General features: G+C 42.5%; 1 protein-coding gene across 1 annotated transcript in view; it reads left to right on the forward strand.

Moving 5' to 3' along the window:
* Window positions 1-1375: 1375 nt before the first annotated feature.
* The window catches only part of LOC306969768 (rho GTPase-activating protein 27-like), a gene marked incomplete at its 3' end in the record, with an annotated part of 69192 nt that continues 48580 nt past the window's right edge, over window positions 1376-21987 (forward strand). Inside the window, exons 1-5 of the mRNA XM_079582985.1 lie at window positions 1376-1401; window positions 8397-8509; window positions 8590-8918; window positions 9227-9490; window positions 11340-11582. Of these exons, the coding sequence (XP_079439111.1) occupies window positions 8479-8509; window positions 8590-8918; window positions 9227-9490; window positions 11340-11582 (867 nt within the window). The 5' untranslated portion in view covers window positions 1376-1401; window positions 8397-8478. The remainder of the gene's footprint in view (window positions 1402-8396; window positions 8510-8589; window positions 8919-9226; window positions 9491-11339; window positions 11583-21987) is intronic.

Consider the following 21987-nt stretch of genomic DNA (forward strand, 5'->3'; position numbering starts at 1 on the left):
GCATGATACAAGTACTGCATGATATAAGTACTGCCTGATACAAGTACTGCATGATATAAGTACTGCATGATATAAGTACTGCATGATACAAGTACTGCATGATATAAGTACTGCCTGATACAAGTACTGCATGATATAAGTACTGCCTGATATAAGTACTGCATGATATAAGTACTGCCTGATATAAGTACTGCATGATATAAGTACTGCCTGATATAAGTACTGCATGATACAAGTACTGCATGATACAAGTACTGCATTATATAAGTACTGCGTGATACAAGTACTGCATGATATAAGTACTGCATGATACAAGTACTGCATGATATAAGTACTGCCTGATATAAGTACTGCATGATACAAGTACTGCATGATATAAGTACTGCATGATATAAGTACTGCATGATACAAGTACTGCATGATACAAGTACTGCATGATACAAGTACTGCGTGATATAAGTACTGCCTGATATAAGTACTGCATGATATAAGTACTGCCTGATATAAGTACTGCATGATATAAGTACTGCCTGATACAAGTACTGCGTGATATAAGTACTGCATGATATAAGTACTGCATGATATAAGTACTGCCTGATATAAGTACTGCATGATATAAGTACTGCCTGATATAAGTACTGCATGATATAAGTACTGCCTGATATAAGTACTGCATGATATAAGTACTGCATGATATAAGTACTGCATGATATAAGTACTGCCTGATATAAGTACTGCATGATATAATAACTGCATGATATAAGTACTGCCTGATATAAGTACTGCATGATATAAGTACTGCATGATATAAGTACTGCATGATATAAGTACTGCCTGATATAAGTACTGCATGATACAAGTACTGCATTATATAAGTACTGCGTGATACAAGTACTGCATGATATAAGTACTGCATGATACAAGTACTGCATGATATAAGTACTGCCTGATATAAGTACTGCATGATACAAGTACTGCATGATATAAGTACTGCATGATATAAGTACTGCATGATACAAGTACTGCATGATACAAGTACTGCATGATACAAGTACTGCATGATACAAGTACTGCATGATATAAGTACTGCATGATATAAGTACTTCTACTCCTGAGGCCAGGGTTAGACTGCAGGTCCAGTATCAGTAACAGTTACTCTAGTACAAGTACTCGAGTAACTGTATGAACAAACTGTATCCAGTACTTTTACTTGTACTCGAGTAAAACAAAGTACTCCCTGACTGAACTGTAATCTTCAGAATGACTGAGATCAGGCCTGCACCTGCCTGTGTCCGCCGCCAGGGGCCGCCGCTGCGCCGCGGGCCGCACAGGTGAGAGGCAGCAGTGCGCATGCGCCAGGTCAGTGCGAAGAACAGGACGAGGCTCCGCAGAGACTCTGAGGTGAGTCTGTTTATTCACAGCTTTTCACGGGTTTTTAAAGTGTTCGTGACTCGGAGCTGCGCGCGGGAGGGGGGAAGGGGGGGTCGGGGGGGCAAGACCCGAAACCCGGGCCAGAACCAGGCCAGACCCGGGCCTAAACCGGGCCTAAACCGGGCCAGGACTGAGCCCAGATTCCTCCGCGCTCTGGATCTACTTTGGACACGGACACTTCCTGACAGCGCGCGCTCAGTCCGGGACCAGTCCGGGTCAGACCGGGGCTAGTCCGGGTCTGGGTCATGTTAGTCCTGCTTTAGACCCGGGTTAGTCCTGGTAAAGTGCGGTTTAAGTCCTGGTTAAGTCTCGGTTTAGTTAAACTCCTGGTTAGTTTGGTCTAAAGGTCGGCTCTGATTGGTTTACAGCGTCACGTGACTCCATAAAAACATTGTGATTTTGACGTTTTTTCAGACACGTGCGCTGGAGTAACTTTCTGAAGTAACTGTACTCCTTAGTGTACTTTCCTGTACTCGAGTAAAATCATAATGAAGTATCTGGTACTCGAGTAAAGTAACAGTAACTTTGTTTTGAGTTTTACTTTGTTTCCATTGGAAATATTATTATTTATCACATTGTTTCATTTTCAGCTTTACCCAAATCTAAAGCTTCTAAAGTGTCGAACAGAATCAAGGGTTTTGTCCCTTTTCTGTTGAATTTTCATCCTGGTTTTGATGCTTTGTTTGTTTTTAGATTTAGGTAAAGCCGGGCTTGAGAGGGGGGGGGGGTGCTCCCTGTGGGTGCTCCCTGTGGGTGCTCCCTGTGGGTGCTCTCTGTGGGTGCTCTCTGTGGGTGCTCCCTGTGGGTGCTCTCTGTGGGTGCTCTCTGTGGGTGCTCTCTGTGGGTGCTCCCTGTGGGTGCTCTCTGTGGGTGCTCTCTGTGGGTGCTCCCTGTGGGTGCTCCCTGTGGGTGCTCTCTGTGGGTGCTCTCTGTGGGTGCTCCCTGTGGGTGCTCTCTGTGGGTGCTCCCTGTGGGTGCTCTCTGTGGGTGCTCCCTGTGGGTGCTCTCTGTGGGTGCTCTCTGGGGGTGCTCCCTGTGGGTGCTCTCTGTGGGTGCTCTCTGTGGGTGCTCTCTGTGGGTGCTCTCTGTGGGTGCTCTCTGTGGGTGCTCTCTGTGGGTGCTGCTGTAAGTCGGGACAGTAATGGTTTTATAAAGCGCTTTTCTGGACACTCAAAGACACTTTACATTTGCATTATTCATTCACTCCAGACCCGGTGGTGGTAAGATACTATTGTAGCCACAGCTGCCCTGGGGCAGACTGACGGAAGCGAGGCAACCAGTCTGCGCCATCGGCCCCTCCGTCCCCAACCAACCACTCACTCACTACATTCCCCCAGGCTTCCTGGTGTTACCAAACATACATGGGCCTCATACATGTTAATGAACATACATGGGCCTCATACATGTTAATGAACATACATGGGCCTCATACATGTTAATGAACATACATGGGCCTCATACATGTTAATGAACATACATGGGCCTCATACATGTTAATGAACATACATGGGCCTCATACATGTTAATGAACATACATGGGCCTCATACATGTTAATGAACATACATGGGCCTCATACATGTTATAGAACATACATGGGCCTCATACATGTTAATGAACATACATGGGTCTCATACATGTTAATGAACATACATGGGCCTCATACATGTTAATGAACATACATGGGTCTCATACATGTTAATGAACATACATGGGCCTCATACATGTTAAAGAACATACATGGGCCTTATACATGTTAAAGAACATACATGGGTCTCATACATGTTAATGAACATACATGGGCCTCATACATGTTAAAGAACATACATGGGCCTCATACATGTTAATGAACATACATGGGTCTCATACATGTTAAAGAACATACATGCGCCTCATACATGTTAATGAACATACATGGGCCTCATACATGTTAATGAACATACATGGGTCTCATACATGTTAATGAACATACATGGGCCTCATACATGTTAATGAACATACATGGGTCTCATACATGTTAATGAACATACATGGGTCTCATACATGTTAATGAACATACATGGGTCTCATACATGTTAATGAACATACATGGGTCTCATACATGTTAATGAACATACATGGGCCTCATACATGTTAATGAACATACATGGGTCTCATACATGTTAATGAACATACATGGGCCTCATACATGTTAATGAACATACATGGGTCTCATACATGTTAATGAACATACATGGGCCTAATACATGTTAATGAACATACATGGGCCTCATACATGTTAATGAACATACATGGGTCTCATACATGTTAATGAACATACATGCGCCTCATACATGTTATAGAACATACATGGGTCTCATACATGTTAATGAACATACATGGGTCTCATACATGTTAATGAACATACATGGGTCTCATACATGTTAATGAACATACATGCGCCTCATACATGTTAATGAACATACATGAGTCTCATACATGTTAATGAACATACATGGGTCTCATACATGTTAAAGAACATACATGGGTCTCATACATGTTAAAGAACATACACGGGCCTCATACATGTTAAAGAACATACATGGGTCTCATACATGTTAATGAACATACATGCGCCTCATACATGTTAATGAACATACATGCGCCTCATACATGTTAATGAACATACATGGGTCTCATACATGTTAATGAACATACATGGGCCTCATACATGTTAATGAACATACATGGGCCTCATACATGTTAGTGAACATACATGGGCCTCATACATGTTAATGAACATACATGGGCCTCATACATGTTAAAGAACATACATGGGCCTCATACATGTTAATGAACATACATAGGTCTCATACATGTTAAAGAACATACATGGGCCTCATACATGTTAATGAACATACATAGGTCTCATACATGTTAAAGAACATACATGGGTCTCATACATGTTAATGAACATACATGGGCCTCATACATGTTAATGAACATACATGGGTCTCATACATGTTAATGAACATACATGGGTCTCATACATGTTAATGAACATACATGGGCCTCATACATGTTAATGAACATACATGGGCCTCATACATGTTAATGAACATACATGGGTCTCATACATGTTAATGAACATACATGGGTCTCATACATGCTAATGAACATACATGGGTCTCATACATGTTAATGAACATACATGGGCCTCATACATGTTAATGAACATACATGGGCCTCATACATGTTAATGAACATACATGGGTCTCATACATGTTAATGAACATACATGGGTCTCATACATGCTAATGAACATACATGGGTCTCATACATGTAAATGAACATACATGCGCCTCATACATGTTAATGAACATACATGGGTCTCATACATGTTAATGAACATACATGGGCCTCATACATGTTAATGAACATACATGGGTCTCATACATGTTAATGAACATACATGGGTCTCATACATGTTAATGAACATACATGGGCCTCATACCTGTTAATGAACATACATGGGTCTCATACATGTTAATGAACATACATGGGCCTCATACATGTTAATGAACATACATGCGCCTCATACATGTTAATGAACATACATGCGCCTCATACATGTTAATGAACATACATGGGCCTCATACATGTTAATGAACATACATGGGTCTCATACATGTTAATGAACATACATGGGCCTCATACATGTTAATAAACATACATGGGCCTCATACATGTTAAAGAACATACATGGGTCTCATACATGTTAATGAACATACATGCACCTCATACATGTTAATGAACATACATGGGCCTCATACATGTTAATGAACATACATGGGCCTCATACATGTTAATGAACATACATGCACCTCATACATGTTAATGAACATACATGGGCCTCATACATGTTATAGAACATACATGCACCTCATACATGTTAATGAACAAACATGGGTCTCATACATGTTAAAGAACATACATGGGTCTCATACATGTTAATGAACATACATGGGCCTCATACATGTTATAGAACATACATGGGCCTCATACATGTTAATGAACATACATGGGCCTCATACATGTTAAAGAACATACATGGGCCTCATACATGTTAAAGAACATACATGGGCCTCATACATGTTAATGAACATACATGGGTCTCATACATGTTAATGAACATACATGGGCCTCATACATGTTAATGAACATACATGCACCTCATACATGTTAATGAACATACATGCGCTTCATACATGTTAATGAACATACATGGGTCTCATACATGTTAATGAACATACATGGGCCTCATACATGTTAATGAACATACATGGGCCTCATACATGTTAATGAACATACATGCGCCTCATACATGTTAATGAACATACATGCACCTCATACATGTTAATGAACATACATGCGCCTCATACATGTTAATGAACATACATGGGCCTCATACATGTTAATGAACATACATGGGCCTCATACATGTTAATGAACATACATGCGCCTCATACATGTTAATGAACATACATGCGCCTCATACATGTTAATGAACATACATGGGCCTCATACATGTTAATGAACATACATGGGCCTCATACATGTTAATGAACATACATGGGCCTCATACATGTTAATGAACATACATGGGCCTCATACATGTTAAAGAACATACATGGGTCTCATACATGTTAAAGAACATACATGGGTCTCATACATGTTAATGAACATACATGGGCCTCATACATGTTAAAGAACATACATGGGCCTCATACATGTTAATGAACATACATGCGCCTCATACATGTTATAGAACATACATGGGCCTCATACATGTTAATGAACATACATGGGCCTCATACATGTTAATGAACATACATGGGCCTCATACATGTTAAAGAACATACATGGGCCTCATACATGTTAATGAACATACATGCACCTCATACATGTTAATGAACATACATGGGTCTCATACATGTTAATGAACATACATGCACCTCATACATGTTAATGAACATACATGGGTCTCATACATGTTAATGAACATACATGGGCCTCATACATGTTAATGAACATACATGGGCCTCATACATGTTAAAGAACATACATGGGCCTCATACATGTTAATGAACATACATGGGTCTCATACATGTTAATGAACATACATGGGCCTAATACATGTTAATGAACATACATGGGCCTCATACATGTTAATGAACATACATGGGCCTCATACATGTAAACGAGCCACACGGGACTGTAGCCTTGGGCTATTTTCCATCTGTCGTCCCCCATGTGCACTCTCACAAACACGCTCATTCATCCTATTGTACATGTTTTAATGGTAGGGGAGACCGGAGTACCCGGAGGAAACCAGCACAGACACGAGGAGAACATGCAAACTCCACAGAAAGGCCCCGTCCAGGTGGGAGTCGAACCCGGGACCTTCTAACCACTGAGCCACCGTGTGAATGATCTCCTGAACAAACCCCCCCTCAGTGCTGGGAGAGGCCACGCCCCCCTTCAGTGTTGGGCGAGGCCACGCCCCCTTCTCTGTATCTTATTCCGGAGGCTCGCGTGGGCGTCGCCATGAGTTGGTCCCGCCCCTTTTCTCCTATGTGTTAACATGTGGAGAAGTCCTCATCAGTGACTACAGGAAAACAGAGGAGAAACGCTGCAGAGTCGACATGTCGCTGCAAATCCATCGACTAAACGTCAGGTTTGAGCGGAGAATATTCTCCGTTAAAATGAACGGGCTTCGCGCTCGACCGGAAGTGTCTGGACAACGAGGCGAAAGTGGGCGGGGCGGAATAGGGTGAATAGTTTAAACCTGAGGCGTGGTCTCCATGGTAACGGTCTCAGAGTACCAGGGTCATTCCGCCAAATCAGTGCCTTTTCAACCAAAAGATTATTTTTTAAAGGTTTTTCTTGATATTTTTTAGATGTTTGAGTGAACGAGAGCGTGGGGGGAAAAACATGTGTTACTTTGTCCCTTAGAGAAGTTTCACCTACAATATAATACACGACATGAACCCAGCCTGGTTTAGCCCTGGTTTAGTCTTGGTTTAGTCCAGGTTTAGTCCAGGTTTAGTCCTGGTTTAGTCCAGGTTTAGTCCTGGTTTAGTCCTGGTTTAGTCCTGGTTTAGCCCTGGTTTAGTCTTGGTTTAGTCCTGGTTTAGTCCAGGTTTAGTCCTGGTTTAGTCCTGGTTTAGTCCTGGTTTAGTCCAGGTTTAGTCCTGGTTTAGCCCTGGTTTAGTCCCGGTTTAGTCCTGGTTTAGTCCAGGTTTAGTCCAGGTTTAGTCCAGGTTTAGTCCTGGTTTAGTCCAGGTTTAGTCCAGGTTTAGTCCAGGTTTAGTCCAGGTTTAGTCCAGGTTTAGTCCAGGTTTAGTCCTGGTTTAGTCCTGTTTTAGTCCCGCTTTGGGACAAAGGCAGGATTTCCTGTCCAGACCTGGAGCGGCCTCAGACTCAGTCTCAGTCTCGGCCTCAGACTCAGACTCAGACTCGGTCCCGGGCGAGTCTGGACCTGCTCCTGGAGCACATTCCTCTGCAGATGCTCAGACTCTGAGCAGAGTAAAGTGTGGACGACTGAGAGGTTTCCGTCTCCTCTCGGTTCTTTCTCCAAAACTAAATCAGCTCCGAACTCGATAAATGTGTTTCCTGTTTCAGGACTTTAGAAACGTGTTGGTTTTGCAGCAGATAAAGAGTCACATCCTTATAAACATCTGCTTCTTATTACTCACAGCCACGTTCATGTGGAGATCAGGAAATACACAAAACATCAACAACATCTGTATAAATACAAGTCATTATAAAGTGACTTTAGAGCCTTCACCGCCTGGAGAAGAAGCTCCAGCTGGGGAAGAAGCTCCAGCTGGAGAAGAAGCTCCTCCTCTGAACAAACACATTCATGTTTTTGAAGAACTCAGAGAAGTCATTGTGGCCTTGTAACCATGGAAACTTCCCTTCACAGACCGATCTGTGACCTGACGCCTGTGACCCCTGACCTCCTGGAGACCCTCTGGAGGGGCGGGGCCTGAGTCGCCCCTGTCGCCATGGAGACGACGCCCGCGCTGCTCGACCCGGGTCAGTACCTTTCTGCTCCTCTCGCCGCCGCTTCGGCCCCGTCTCCGCGGTAACGGCCCCGTCTCCGTGGTTCCCCTCAGGTCTGGGCGTGGTCCTGGTGGAGTTCGAGTACGAGTACGAGGGCCGCGACGGCGCCCCCGTGAGGATCCTCCCGAACGAGCGCTACGAGCTGCTGATGAAGACCACGAGTCACTGGTGGCAGGTGCGGAGCGGCCCGGGCGCCAGGTCCTTCTACGTGCCCGCCAAGTACGTCCGGGAGCTGCCCCAGGTGCCCGCCCTGTGCCCCGCCCTGTGCCTGCCCGCCGGGACCGAGGCCACGCCCACCGCCGGCCACGCCCCCACGCCGCTGCCCGTCCCTGTGCCCGTCCTGCCCAAGAGCCAAGAGGAGCAGCGCAAGCCCTCGGACCAGGTAAAGACCGGACCAGGACCAGGTAAAGACTGGACCAGGTAAAGACCAGGACCAGGTAAAGACCGGACCAGGACCAGGACCAGGACCAGGTAAAGACTGGACCAGGACCAGGTAAAGACCAGGACCAGGTAAAGACCAGGACCAGGTAAAGACCAGGACCAGGTAAAGACCAGGACCAGGTAAAGACCAGGACCAGGTAAAGACCAGACCAGGTAAAGACCGGACCAGGACCAGGTACGACCGGACCTTTCACAGGTTAAACCCTCACATTTAACCCTGACCTCTGACCTCTGGCCCCGCCCCCTCAGGTGGTGATCCGGCTGCGTGCGGACGGAGGAGGGCGTCGCTCTGAGAACCGCATGTCCACGTTCGGCGTTGCCCTGGAGACGGAGGTTTCCGCGGCGATGCCCAGGACGACCAACAACAACAACAACATGGCCGACAGCCACTGGGACTCTGGGACACACCCCGCCCCCACCTCACGACACCAACCAATCCCGGTGGAGACGCCCCGAGCCCCGCCCACTCACGACGACCCACCACAGGAAACACCCCCAAACCAGGAAGTACAGGTGAGTCTGACCCCGCCCCAAACCAGGAAGTCCAGGTGAGACTGACCCCGCCCCAAACCAGGAAGTCCAGGTGAGACTGACCCCGCCCCAAACCAGGAAGTCCAGGTGAGACTGACCCGGCCCCAAACCAGGAAGTCCAGGTGAGTCTGACCCCGCCCCAAACCGGGAAGTCCAGGTGAGACTGACCCCGCCCCAAACCAGGAAGTCCAGGTGAGACTGACCCCGCCCCAAACCAGGAAGTCCAGGTGAGTCTGACCCGGCCCCAAACCAGGAAGTCCAGGTGAGTCTGACCCCGCCCCAAACCAGGAAGTCCAGGTGAGTCTGACCCCGCCCCAAACCAGGAAGTCCAGGTGAGACTGACCCCGCCCCAAACCAGGAAGTCCAGGTCAGACTGACCCCGCCCCAAACCAGGAAGTCCAGGTGAGACTGACCCCGCCCCAAACCAGGAAGTGTGGGTGAGACTGATCCCGCCCCAAACCAGGAAGTCCAGGTGAGACTGACCCCGCCCCAAACCAGGAAGTCCAGGTGAGACTGACCCCGCCCCAAACCAGGAAGTCCAGGTGAGTCTGACCCCGCCCCAAACCAGGAAGTCCAGGTGAGACTGACCCCGCCCCAAACCAGGAAGTCCAGGTCAGACTGACCCCGCCCCAAACCAGGAAGTCCAGGTGAGACTGACCCCGCCCCAAACCAGGAAGTGTGGGTGAGACTGATCCCGCCCCAAACCAGGAAGTCCAGGTGAGACTGACCCCGCCCCAAACCAGGAAGTCCAGGTGAGACTGACCCCGCCCCAAACCAGGAAGTCCAGGTGAGACTGACCCAGCCCCAAACCAGGAAGTCCAGGTGAGTCTGACCCCGCCCCAAACCGGGAAGTCCAGGTGAGTCTGACCCCGCCCCAAACCAGGAAGTCCAGGTGAGACTGACCCCGCCCCAAACCAGGAAGTCCAGGTAAGTCTGACCCCGCCCCAAACCAGGAAGTCCAGGTGAGACTGACCCCGCCCCAAACCAGGAAGTCCAGGTGAGTCTGATCCCGCCCCAAACCAGGAAGTCCAGGTGAGACTGACCCCGCCCCAAACCAGGAAGTCCAGGTGAGACTGACCCCGCCCCAAACCAGGAAGTCCAGGTGAGACTTACCCCGCCCCAAACCAGGAAGTCCAGATGAGTGTGACCCCGCCCCAAACCGGGAAGTGTGGGTGAGTCTGACCCCGCCCCAAACCAGGAAGTCCATGTGAGTCTGACCCCGCCCCAAACCAGGAAGTCCAGGTGAGTCTGACCCCGCCCCAAACCAGGAAGTCCAGGTGAGACTGACCCCGCCCCAAACCAGGAAGTCCAGGTGAGTCTGACCCCGCCCCAAACCAGGAAGTCCAGGTGAGTCTGACCCCGCCCCAAACCAGGAAGTCCAGGTGAGTCTGACCCCGCCCCAAACCAGGAAGTCCAGGTGAGTCTGACCCCGCCCCAAACCAGGAAGTCCAGGTGAGTCTGACCCCGCCCCAAAGCAGGAAGTCCAGGTGAGTCTGACCCCGCCCCAAACCAGGAAGTCCAGGTGAGTCTGACCCCGCCCCAAAGCAGGAAGTCCAGGTGAGTCTGACCCCGCCCCAAACCAGGAAGTCCAGGTGAGACTGACCCCGCCCCAAACCAGGAAGTCCAGGTGAGACTGACCCCGCCCCAAACCAGGAAGTCCAGGTGAGTCTGACCCCGCCCCAAACCAGGAAGTCCAGGTGAGACTGACCCCGCCCCAAACCAGGAAGTCCAGGTGAGTCTGACCCCGCCCCAAACCAGGAAGTCCAGTTGAGACTGACCCCGCCCCAAACCAGGAAGTCCAGGTGAGTCTGACCCCGAACTGTGTCTGCAGGAGGAAGGGCATGGAGGCGTTACCCCCCCTGACCAGGAGGAGGAGCCAGAGCCAGAGGAGTTGCCCGAGGAGCCGAGCGACAGCGAGGAAGAGCCGGAGGAGAGAGCGCCCCCACAGGAGCGCGAGGAGAACTGCAGCTCCTCTCACATTTACGAGTCCATCCAGGACCTGCACCTCGACCTGGACGCTCTGATTGGACAAGACGCCCAGAAGGAGGAGTCTGAGGCCCCGCCCCCCGCACAGGTAACCCCGCCCCCAGCACAGGTGACTTAAAAGAAAAAGAGTGACCTAAAACATGTACAATATAAACCAGGGTGACCTAAAACATGTACAATATCAACCAGTGTGACCTAAAACATGTACAATATAAACCAGAGTGACCTAAAACATGTACAATATCAACCAGGGTGACCTAAAACATGTACAATATCAACCAGAGTGACCTAAAACATGTACAATATCAACCAGAGTGACCTAAAACATGTACAATATCAACCAGTGTGACCTAAAACATGTACAATATCAACCAGAGTGACCTAAAACATGTACAATATCAACCAGAGTGACCTAAAACATGTACAATATAAACCAGCGTGACCTAAAACATGTACAATATCAACCAGAGTGACCTAAAACATGTACAATATCAACCAGGGTGACCTAAAACATGTACAATATAAACCGGCATGACCTAAAACATGTACAATATCAACCAGGGTGACCTAAAACATGTACAATATCAACCAGGGTGACCTAAAACATGTACAATATAAACCGGCATGACCTAAAACATGTACAATATAAACCGGCATGACCTAAAACATGTACAATATAAACCAGTATGACCTAAAACATGTACAATATAAATCGGCATGACCTAAAACATGTACAATATCAACCAGAGTGACCTAAAACATGTACAATATAAACCAGTATGACCTAAAACATGTACAATATCAACCAGGGTGACCTAAAACATGTACAATATAAACCAGGGTGACCTAAAACATGTACAATATCAACCAGGGTGACCTAAAACATGTACAATATCAACCAGTGTGACCTAAAACATGTACAATATAAACCGGCATGACCTAAAACATGTACAATATAAACCAGTATGACCTAAAACATGTACAATATCAACCAGTGTGACCTAAAACATGTACAATATAAACCGGCATGACCTAAAACATGTACAATATAAACCGGCATGACCTAAAACATGTACAATATCAACCAGGGTGACCTAAAACATGTACAATATCAACCAGGGTGACCTAAAACATGTACAATATCAACCAGTGTGACCTAAAACATGTACAATATCAACCAGAGTGACCTAAAACATGTACAATATAAACCAGAGTGACCTAAAACATGTACAATATAAACCTACATGACATAAAACATGTACAATATAAACCTACATAACATAAAACATGTACAATATAAACCAGTGTGACCTAAAATATGTACAATATAAACCTACATGACATAAAACATGTACAATATAAACCTACATGACATAAAACATGTATAATATAAACCTACATGACATAAAACATGTACAATATAAACCAGTGTGACCTAAAACATGTACAATATAAACCTGCATGACCTACAACATGTACAATATAAACCAGAGTGACATAAAACATGTACAGTATAAACCAGCGTGACCTAAAACAGGTAGCCCCGCCCCCAGCACAGGTGACTCCGCCCCAGAATGAGCCGTGTGTGGAGATGGACCCGCCTTCAGTCAATAATAAAGTCACCGAGACAAAAGGAAAAGTCAAAGTCCAGATGTTCTCGAACTGAAGGGATTTACTTTAGACAAACTCTGACATTTCAGGCTTTTATTTTGAAAACACTGACATTTCAGGCTTTTATTTTGAAAACACTGACATTTCAGGCTTTTATTTTGAAAACACTGACATTTCAGGCTTTTATTTTGAAAACATTGACATTTCAGGCTTTTATTTTGAAAACACTGACATTTCAGGCTTTTATATTGAAAACATTGACATTTCAGGCTTTTATTTTGAAAACACTGACATTTCAGGCTTTTATTTTGAAAACATTGACATATCAGGCTTTTATTTTGAAAACACTGACATTTCAGGCTTTTATTTTGAAAACATTGACATTTCAGGCTTTTATATTGAAAACATTGACATATCAGGCTTTTATTTTGAAAACATTGACATTTCAGGCTTTTATTTTGAAAACATTGACATATCAGGCTTTTATTTTGAAAACATTGACATTTCAGGCTTTTATTTTGAAAACACTGACATTTCAGGCTTTTATATTGAAAACATTGACATTTCAGGCTTTTATTTTGAAAACACTGACATTTCAGGCTTTTATTTTGAAAACATTGACATTTCATTCTTTTATTTTGAAAATATTGACATTTCAGGGTTTTGTTTTGAAAAAATTGACATTAAAGGGACTATAGGGAGTTTAAAAATATTAAAACCAAGTATGTTCCTCCTCCTCCATGTTCCTCCATGTTCCTCCTCCTCCATGTTTGTTCCTCCTCCTCCATGTTCCTCCATGTTCCTCCTCCTCCATCTTCCTCCATGTTCCTCCATGTTCCTCCATGTTCCTCCATGTTCCTCCATGTCCTCATGTGTAGAAGGAGCTCAGACCTGTCACTCAGCTTAATATAGTAGCTGCAGTTACACATGTGGCCTGAGGTGGCAGTAGTGAGTTGAAAGACTCCACACTGAAAACTCTCTTCTTCATTCATACCTTCATGTGAGGGGGAAGTGTGTTGCCCAAGGACACCTCCACAGGGTGCTCCTGTGGGACCCTCTGGTTAGAAGCCGCGCTCGACCCCCGAAAATCCGGCCTTTGTCGAAGCTCCGGCTCAGAGTCCGGAAACTGCAGCGCCTGAGTCACTTCCTGTTTGAACAGGAAGCAGCGGCGCCGTTTCCTGTTCCTCTGCTCACACTGACTCAGAGTCCGGGAGGGCACCTAAAACATGTACAATATCAACCATGTACCTAAAACATGTACAATATCAACCATATACCTAAAACATGTACAATATCAACCAGGGTGACCTAAAACATGTACAATATCAACCAGTGTGACCTAAAACATGTACAATATCAACCAGTGTGACCTAAAACATGTACAATATCAACCAGAGTGACCTAAAACATGTACAATATCAACCAGAGTGACCTAAAACATGTACAATATCAACCAGAGTGACCCAAAACATGTACAATATCAACATACATGACCTAAAACATGTACAATATAAACCATGTACCTAAAACATGTACAATATCAACCAGTGTGACCTAAAACATGTACAATATCAACCAGAGTGACCTAAAACATGTACAATATAAACCAGAGTGACCTAAAACATGTACAATATCAACCATGTACCTAAAACATGTACAATATCAACCATGTACCTAAAACATGTACAATATCAACCAGGGTGACCTAAAACATGTACAATATCAACCAGTGTGACCTAAAACATGTACAATATCAACCATGTACCTAAAACATGTACAATATCAACCAGTGTGACCTAAAACATGTACAATATCAACCAGTGTGACCTAAAACATGTACAATATCAACCAGTGTGACCTAAAACATGTACAATATCAACCAGTGTGACCTAAAACATGTACAATATCAACCATGTACCTAAAACATGTACAATATCAACCAGTGTGACCTAAAACATGTACAATATCAACCAGTGTGACCTAAAACATGTACAATATCAACCATGTACCTAAAACATGTACAATATCAACCAGTGTGACCTAAAACATGTACAATATCAACCAGTGTGACCTAAAACATGTACAATATCAACCAGTGTGACCTAAAACATGTACAATATCAACCAGTGTGACCTAAAACATGTACAATATCAACCATGTACCTAAAACATGTACAATATCAACCAGTGTGACCTAAAACATGTACAATATCAACCAGAGTGACCTAAAACATGTACAATATCAACCAGAGTGACCTAAAACATGTACAATATCAACCAGGGTGACCTAAAACATGTACAATATCAACCAGTGTGACCTAAAACATGTACAATATCAACCAGTGACCTAAAACATGTACAATATCAACCAGGGTGACCTAAAACATGTACAATATCAACCATGTACCTAAAACATGTACAATATCAACCAGGGTGACCTAAAACATGTACAATATCAACCAGTCTGACCTAAAACATGTACAATATCAACCAGTGTGACCTAAAACATGTACAATATCAACCCGCGTGACCTAAAACATGTACAATATCAACCAGGGTGACCTAAAACATGTACAATATCAACCAGTCTGACCTAAAACATGTACAATATCAACCAGTCTGACCTAAAACATGTACAATATCAACCATGTACCTAAAACATGTACAATATAAACCAGAGTGACCTAAAACATGTACAATATCAACCAGTCTGACCTAAAACATGTACAATATCAACCATGTACCTAAAACATGTACAATATAAACCAGAGTGACCTAAAACATGTACAATATCAACCAGTCTGACCTAAAACATGTACAATATCAACCAGTCTGACCTAAAACATGTACAATATCAACCATGTACCTAAAACATGTACAATATAAACCAGAGTGACCTAAAACATGTACAATATCAACCAGTCTGACCTAAAACATGTACAATATCAACCAGTGTGACCTAAAACATGTACAATATCAACCCGCGTGACCTAAAACATGTACAATATCAACCAGGGTGACCTAAAACATGTACAATATCAACCAGTCTGACCTAAAACATGTACAATATCAACCAGTCTGACCTAAAACATGTACAATATCAACCATGTACCTAAAACATGTACAATATCAACCAGAGTGACCTAAAACATGTACAATATCAACCATGTACCTAAAACATGTACAATATAAACCTGCGTGACCTAAAACATGTACAATATCAACCAGGGTGACCTAAAACATGTACAATATCAACCAGGGTGACCTAAAACATGTACAATATAAACCAGAGTGACCTAAAACATGTACAATATCAACCAGGGTGACCTAAAACATGTACAATATCAACCAGGGTGACCTAAAACATGTACAATATCAACCAGAGTGACCTATAACATGTACAATATCAACCCGTGTGACCTAAAACATGTACAATATAAACCAGTGTGACCTAAAACATGTACAATATCAACCATGTACCTAAAACATGTACAATATCAACCAGTGTGACCTAAAACATGTACAATATCAACCAGAGTGACCTAAAACATGTACAATATCAACCAGGGTGACCTAAAACATGTACAATATCAACCAGAGTGACCTAAAACATGTACAATATCAACCAGAGTGACCTAAAACATGTACAATATCAACCAGAGTGACCTAAAACATGTACAATATCAACCAGCGTGACCTAAAACATGTACAATATCAACCAGCGTGACCCAAAACATGTACAGTATCAACCAGAGTGACCTAAAACATGTACAATATCAACCAGGGTGACCTAAAACATGTACAATATCAACCAGAGTGACCTAAAACATGTACAATATCAACCAGCGTGACCTAAAACATGTACAATATCAACCAGGGTGACCTAAAACATGTACAATATCAACCAGAGTGACCTAAAACATGTACAATATCAACCAGAGTGACCTAAAACATGTACAATATCAACCAGGGTTACCTAAAACATGTACAATATCAACCAGCGTGACCTAAAACATGTACAATATCAACCAGAGTGACCTAAAACATGTACAATATCAACCAGCGTGACCTAAAACATGTACAATATCAACCAGCGTGACCCAAAACATGTACAGTATCAACCAGAGTGACCTAAAACATGTACAATATCAACCAGCGTGACCTAAAACATGTACAATATCAACCAGCGTGACCCAAAACATGTACAGTATCAACCAGAGTGACCTAAAACATGTACAATATCAACCAGAGTGACCTAAAACATGTACAGTATCAACCAGAGTGACCTAAAACATGTACAATATCAACCAGTGTGACCTAAAACATGTACAATATCAACCAGAGTGACCTAAAACATGTACAATATCAACCAGAGTGACCTAAAACATGTACAATATCAACCAGGGTGACCTAAAACATGTACAATATCAACCAGCGTGACCTAAAACATGTACAATATCAACCAGAGTGACCTAAAACATGTACAATATCAACCAGAGTGACCTAAAACATGTACAATATCAACCAGCGTGACCTAAAACATGTACAATATCAACCAGCGTGACCCAAAACATGTACAGTATCAACCAGAGTGACCTAAAACATGTACAATATCAACCAGAGTGACCTAAAACATGTACAATATCAACCAGGGTGACCTAAAACATGTACAATATCAACCAGGGTGACCTAAAACATGTACAATATCAACCAGCGTGACCTAAAACATGTACAATATCAACCAGAGTGACCTAAAACATGTACAATATCAACCAGGGTGACCTAAAACATGTACAATATCAACCAGAGTGACCTAAAACATGTACAATATAAACCAGGGTGACCTAAAACATGTACAATATCAACCAGGGTGACCTAAAACATGTACAATATCAACCAGGGTGACCTAAAACATGTACAATATCAACCAGAGTGACCTAAAACATGTACAATATCAACCAGCGTGACCCAAAACATGTACAATATCAACCAGAGTGACCTAAAACATGTACAATATAAACCAGCGTGACCCAAAACATGTACAATATCAACCAGAGTGACCTAAAACATGTACAATATACACCAGAGTGACCTAAAACATGTACAATATCAACCAGGGTGACCTAAAACATGTACAATATCAACCAGCGTGACCTAAAACATGTACAATATCAACCAGAGTGACCTAAAACATGTACAATATCAACCAGTGTGACCTAAAACATGTACAATATCAACCAGAGTGACCTAAAACATGTACAATATAAACCAGGGTGACCTAAAACATGTACAATATCAACCAGGGTGACCTAAAACATGTACAATATCAACCAGGGTGACCTAAAACATGTACAATATCAACCAGAGTGACCTAAAACATGTACAATATCAACCAGCGTGACCCAAAACATGTACAATATCAACCAGAGTGACCTAAAACATGTACAATATAAACCAGAGTGACCTAAAACATGTACAATATCAACCAGTGTGACCTAAAACATGTACAATATCAACCAGAGTGACCTAAAACATGTACAATATAAACCAGGGTGACCTAAAACATGTACAATATCAACCAGGGTGACCTAAAACATGTACAATATCAACCAGAGTGACCTAAAACATGTACAATATCAACCAGGGTGACCTAAAACATGTACAATATCAACCAGAGTGACCTAAAACATGTACAATATAAACCAGGGTGACCTAAAACATGTACAATATCAACCAGGGTGACCTAAAACATGTACAATATCAACCAGGGTGACCTAAAACATGTACAATATCAACCAGAGTGACCTAAAACATGTACAATATAAACCAGGGTGACCTAAAACATGTACAATATCAACCAGGGTGACCTAAAACATGTACAATATCAACCAGAGTGACCTAAAACATGTACAATATCAACCAGCGTGACCTAAAACATGTACAATATAAACCAGGGTGACCTAAAACATGTACAATATCAACCAGAGTGACCTAAAACATGTACAATATCAACCAGAGTGACCTAAAACATGTACAATATCAACCAGAGTGACCTAAAACATGTACAATATAAACCAGGGTGACCTAAAACATGTACAATATCAACCAGGGTGACCTAAAACATGTACAATATCAACCAGAGTGACCTAAAACATGTACAATATACACCTGTGTGACCTAAAACATGTACAATATAAACCAGTGTGCCCTAAAACATGTACAACATCAACCAGAGTGACCTAAAACATGTACAATATCAACCAGAGTGACCTAAAACATGTACAATATAAACCAGTGTGCCCTAAAACATGTACAATATCAACCAGAGTGACCTAAAACATGTACAATATCAACCAGAGTGCCCTAAAACATGTACAATATCAACCAGGGTGACCTAAAACATGTACAATATCAACCAGAGTGACCTAAAACATGTACAATATAAACCAGTGTGACCTAAAACATGTACAATATCAACCAGAGTGACCTAAAACATGTACAATATCAACCAGAGTGACCTAAAACATGTACAATATCAACCAGAGTGACCTAAAACATGTACAATATCAACCAGAGTAACCTAAAACATGTACAATATAAACCAGTGTGACCTAAAACATGTACAATATCAACCAGAGTGACTTAAAACATGTACAATATCAACCAGAGTGACCTAAAACATGTACAATATCAACCAGAGTGACCTAAAACATGTACAATATCAACCAGAGTGACCTAAAACATGTACAATATCAACCAGGGTGACCTAAAACATGTACAATATACACCAGTGTGACCTAAAACATGTACAATATCAACCAGCGTGACCTAAAACGTGTACAATATACACCAGTGTGACCTAAAACATGTACAATATAAACCATGTACCTAAAACATGTACAATATAAACCAGCGTGACCTAAAACATGTATAATATAAACCAGCGTGACCTAAAACATGTACAATATAAACCATGTACCTAAAACATGTACAATATAAACCAGTGTGACCTAAAACATGTACAATATAAACCAGTGTGACCTAAAACATGCACAATATCAACCAGGGTGACCTAAAACATGTACAATATCAACCAGAGTGACCTAAAACATGTACAATATCAACCAGTGTGACCTAAAACATGTACAATATCAACCAGGGTGACCTAAAAAATGTACAATATCAACCATGTACCTAAAACATGTACAATATCAACCAGGGTGACCTAAAACATGTACAATATCAACCAGGGTGACCTAAAACATGTACAATATCAACCAGGGTGACCTAAAACATGTACAATATCAACCAGCGTGACCTAAAACATGTACAATATCAACCAGGGTGACCTAAAACATGTACAATATCAACATGCCTCACCTAAAAAATGTACAATATCAACCAGGGTGACCCAAAACATGTACAATATCAACCAGGGTGACCTAAAACATGTACAATATCAACCAGTGTGACCTAAAACATGTACAATATAAACCAGTGTGACCTAAAACATGTACAATATCAACCAGAGTGACCTAAAACATGTACAATATCAACCATGTACCTAAAACATGTACAATATCAACCAGGGTGACCTAAAACATGTACAATATCAACCATGTACCTAAAACATGTACAATATCAACCAGAGTCACCTAAAACATGTACAATATCAACCAGGGTGACCCAAAACATGTACAATATCAACCAGTGTGACCTAAAACATGTACAATATCAACCAGTGTGACCTAAAACATGTACAATATACACCAGTGTGACCTAAAACATGTACAATATAAACCAGAGTGACCTAAAACATGTACAATATCAACCATGTACCTAAAACATGTACAATATCAACCAGTGTGACCTAAAACATGTACAATATAAACCAGTGTGACCTAAAACATGTACAATATCAACCAGAGTGACCTAAAACATGTACAATATAAACCAGAGTGACCTAAAACATGTACAATATCAACCAGTGTGACCTAAAACATGTACAATATCAACCAGAGTGACCTAAAACATGTACAATATCAACCAGGGTGACCTAAAACATGTACAATATCAACCAGGGTGACCTAAAACATGTACAATATCAACCAGGGTGACCTAAAACATGTACAATATCAACCAGGGTGACCTAAAACATGTACAATATCAACCAGAGTGACCTAAAACATGTACAATATAAACCAGGGTGACCTAAAACGTGTACAATATACACCAGGGTGACCTAAAACATGTAAAATATCAACCAGGGTGACCTAAAACATGTACAATATCAACCATGTACCTAAAACATGTACAATATCAACCAGGGTGACCTAAAACATGTACAATATCAACCAGAGTGACCTAAAACATGTACAATATCAACCAGAGTGACCTAAAACATGTACAATATCAACCAGAGTGACCTAAAACATGTACAATATCAACCAGGGTGACCTAAAACATGTACAATATCAACCAGAGTGACCTAAAACATGTACAATATCAACCAGAGTGACCTAAAACATGTACAATATCAACCAGGGTGACCTAAAACATGTACAATATCAACCAGAGTGACCTAAAACATGTACAATATCAACCAGTGTGACCTAAAACATGTACAATATCAACCAGGGTGACCTAAAACATGTACAATATCAACCAGGGTGACCTAAAACATGTACAATATCAACCAGGGTGACCTAAAACATGTACAATATCAACCAGTGTGACCTAAAACATATACAATATCAACCATGTACCTAAAACATGTACAATATCAACCAGAGTGACCTAAAACATGTACAATATCAACCATGTACCTAAAACATGTACAATATCAACCAGAGTGACCTAAAACGTGTACAATATCAACCAGGG

The sequence above is a fragment of the Gobius niger genome (assembly GCF_951799975.1).
Source record: "Gobius niger genome assembly, contig: SUPER_10_unloc_1, whole genome shotgun sequence".
NCBI lineage: Eukaryota > Metazoa > Chordata > Actinopteri > Gobiiformes > Gobiidae > Gobius > Gobius niger.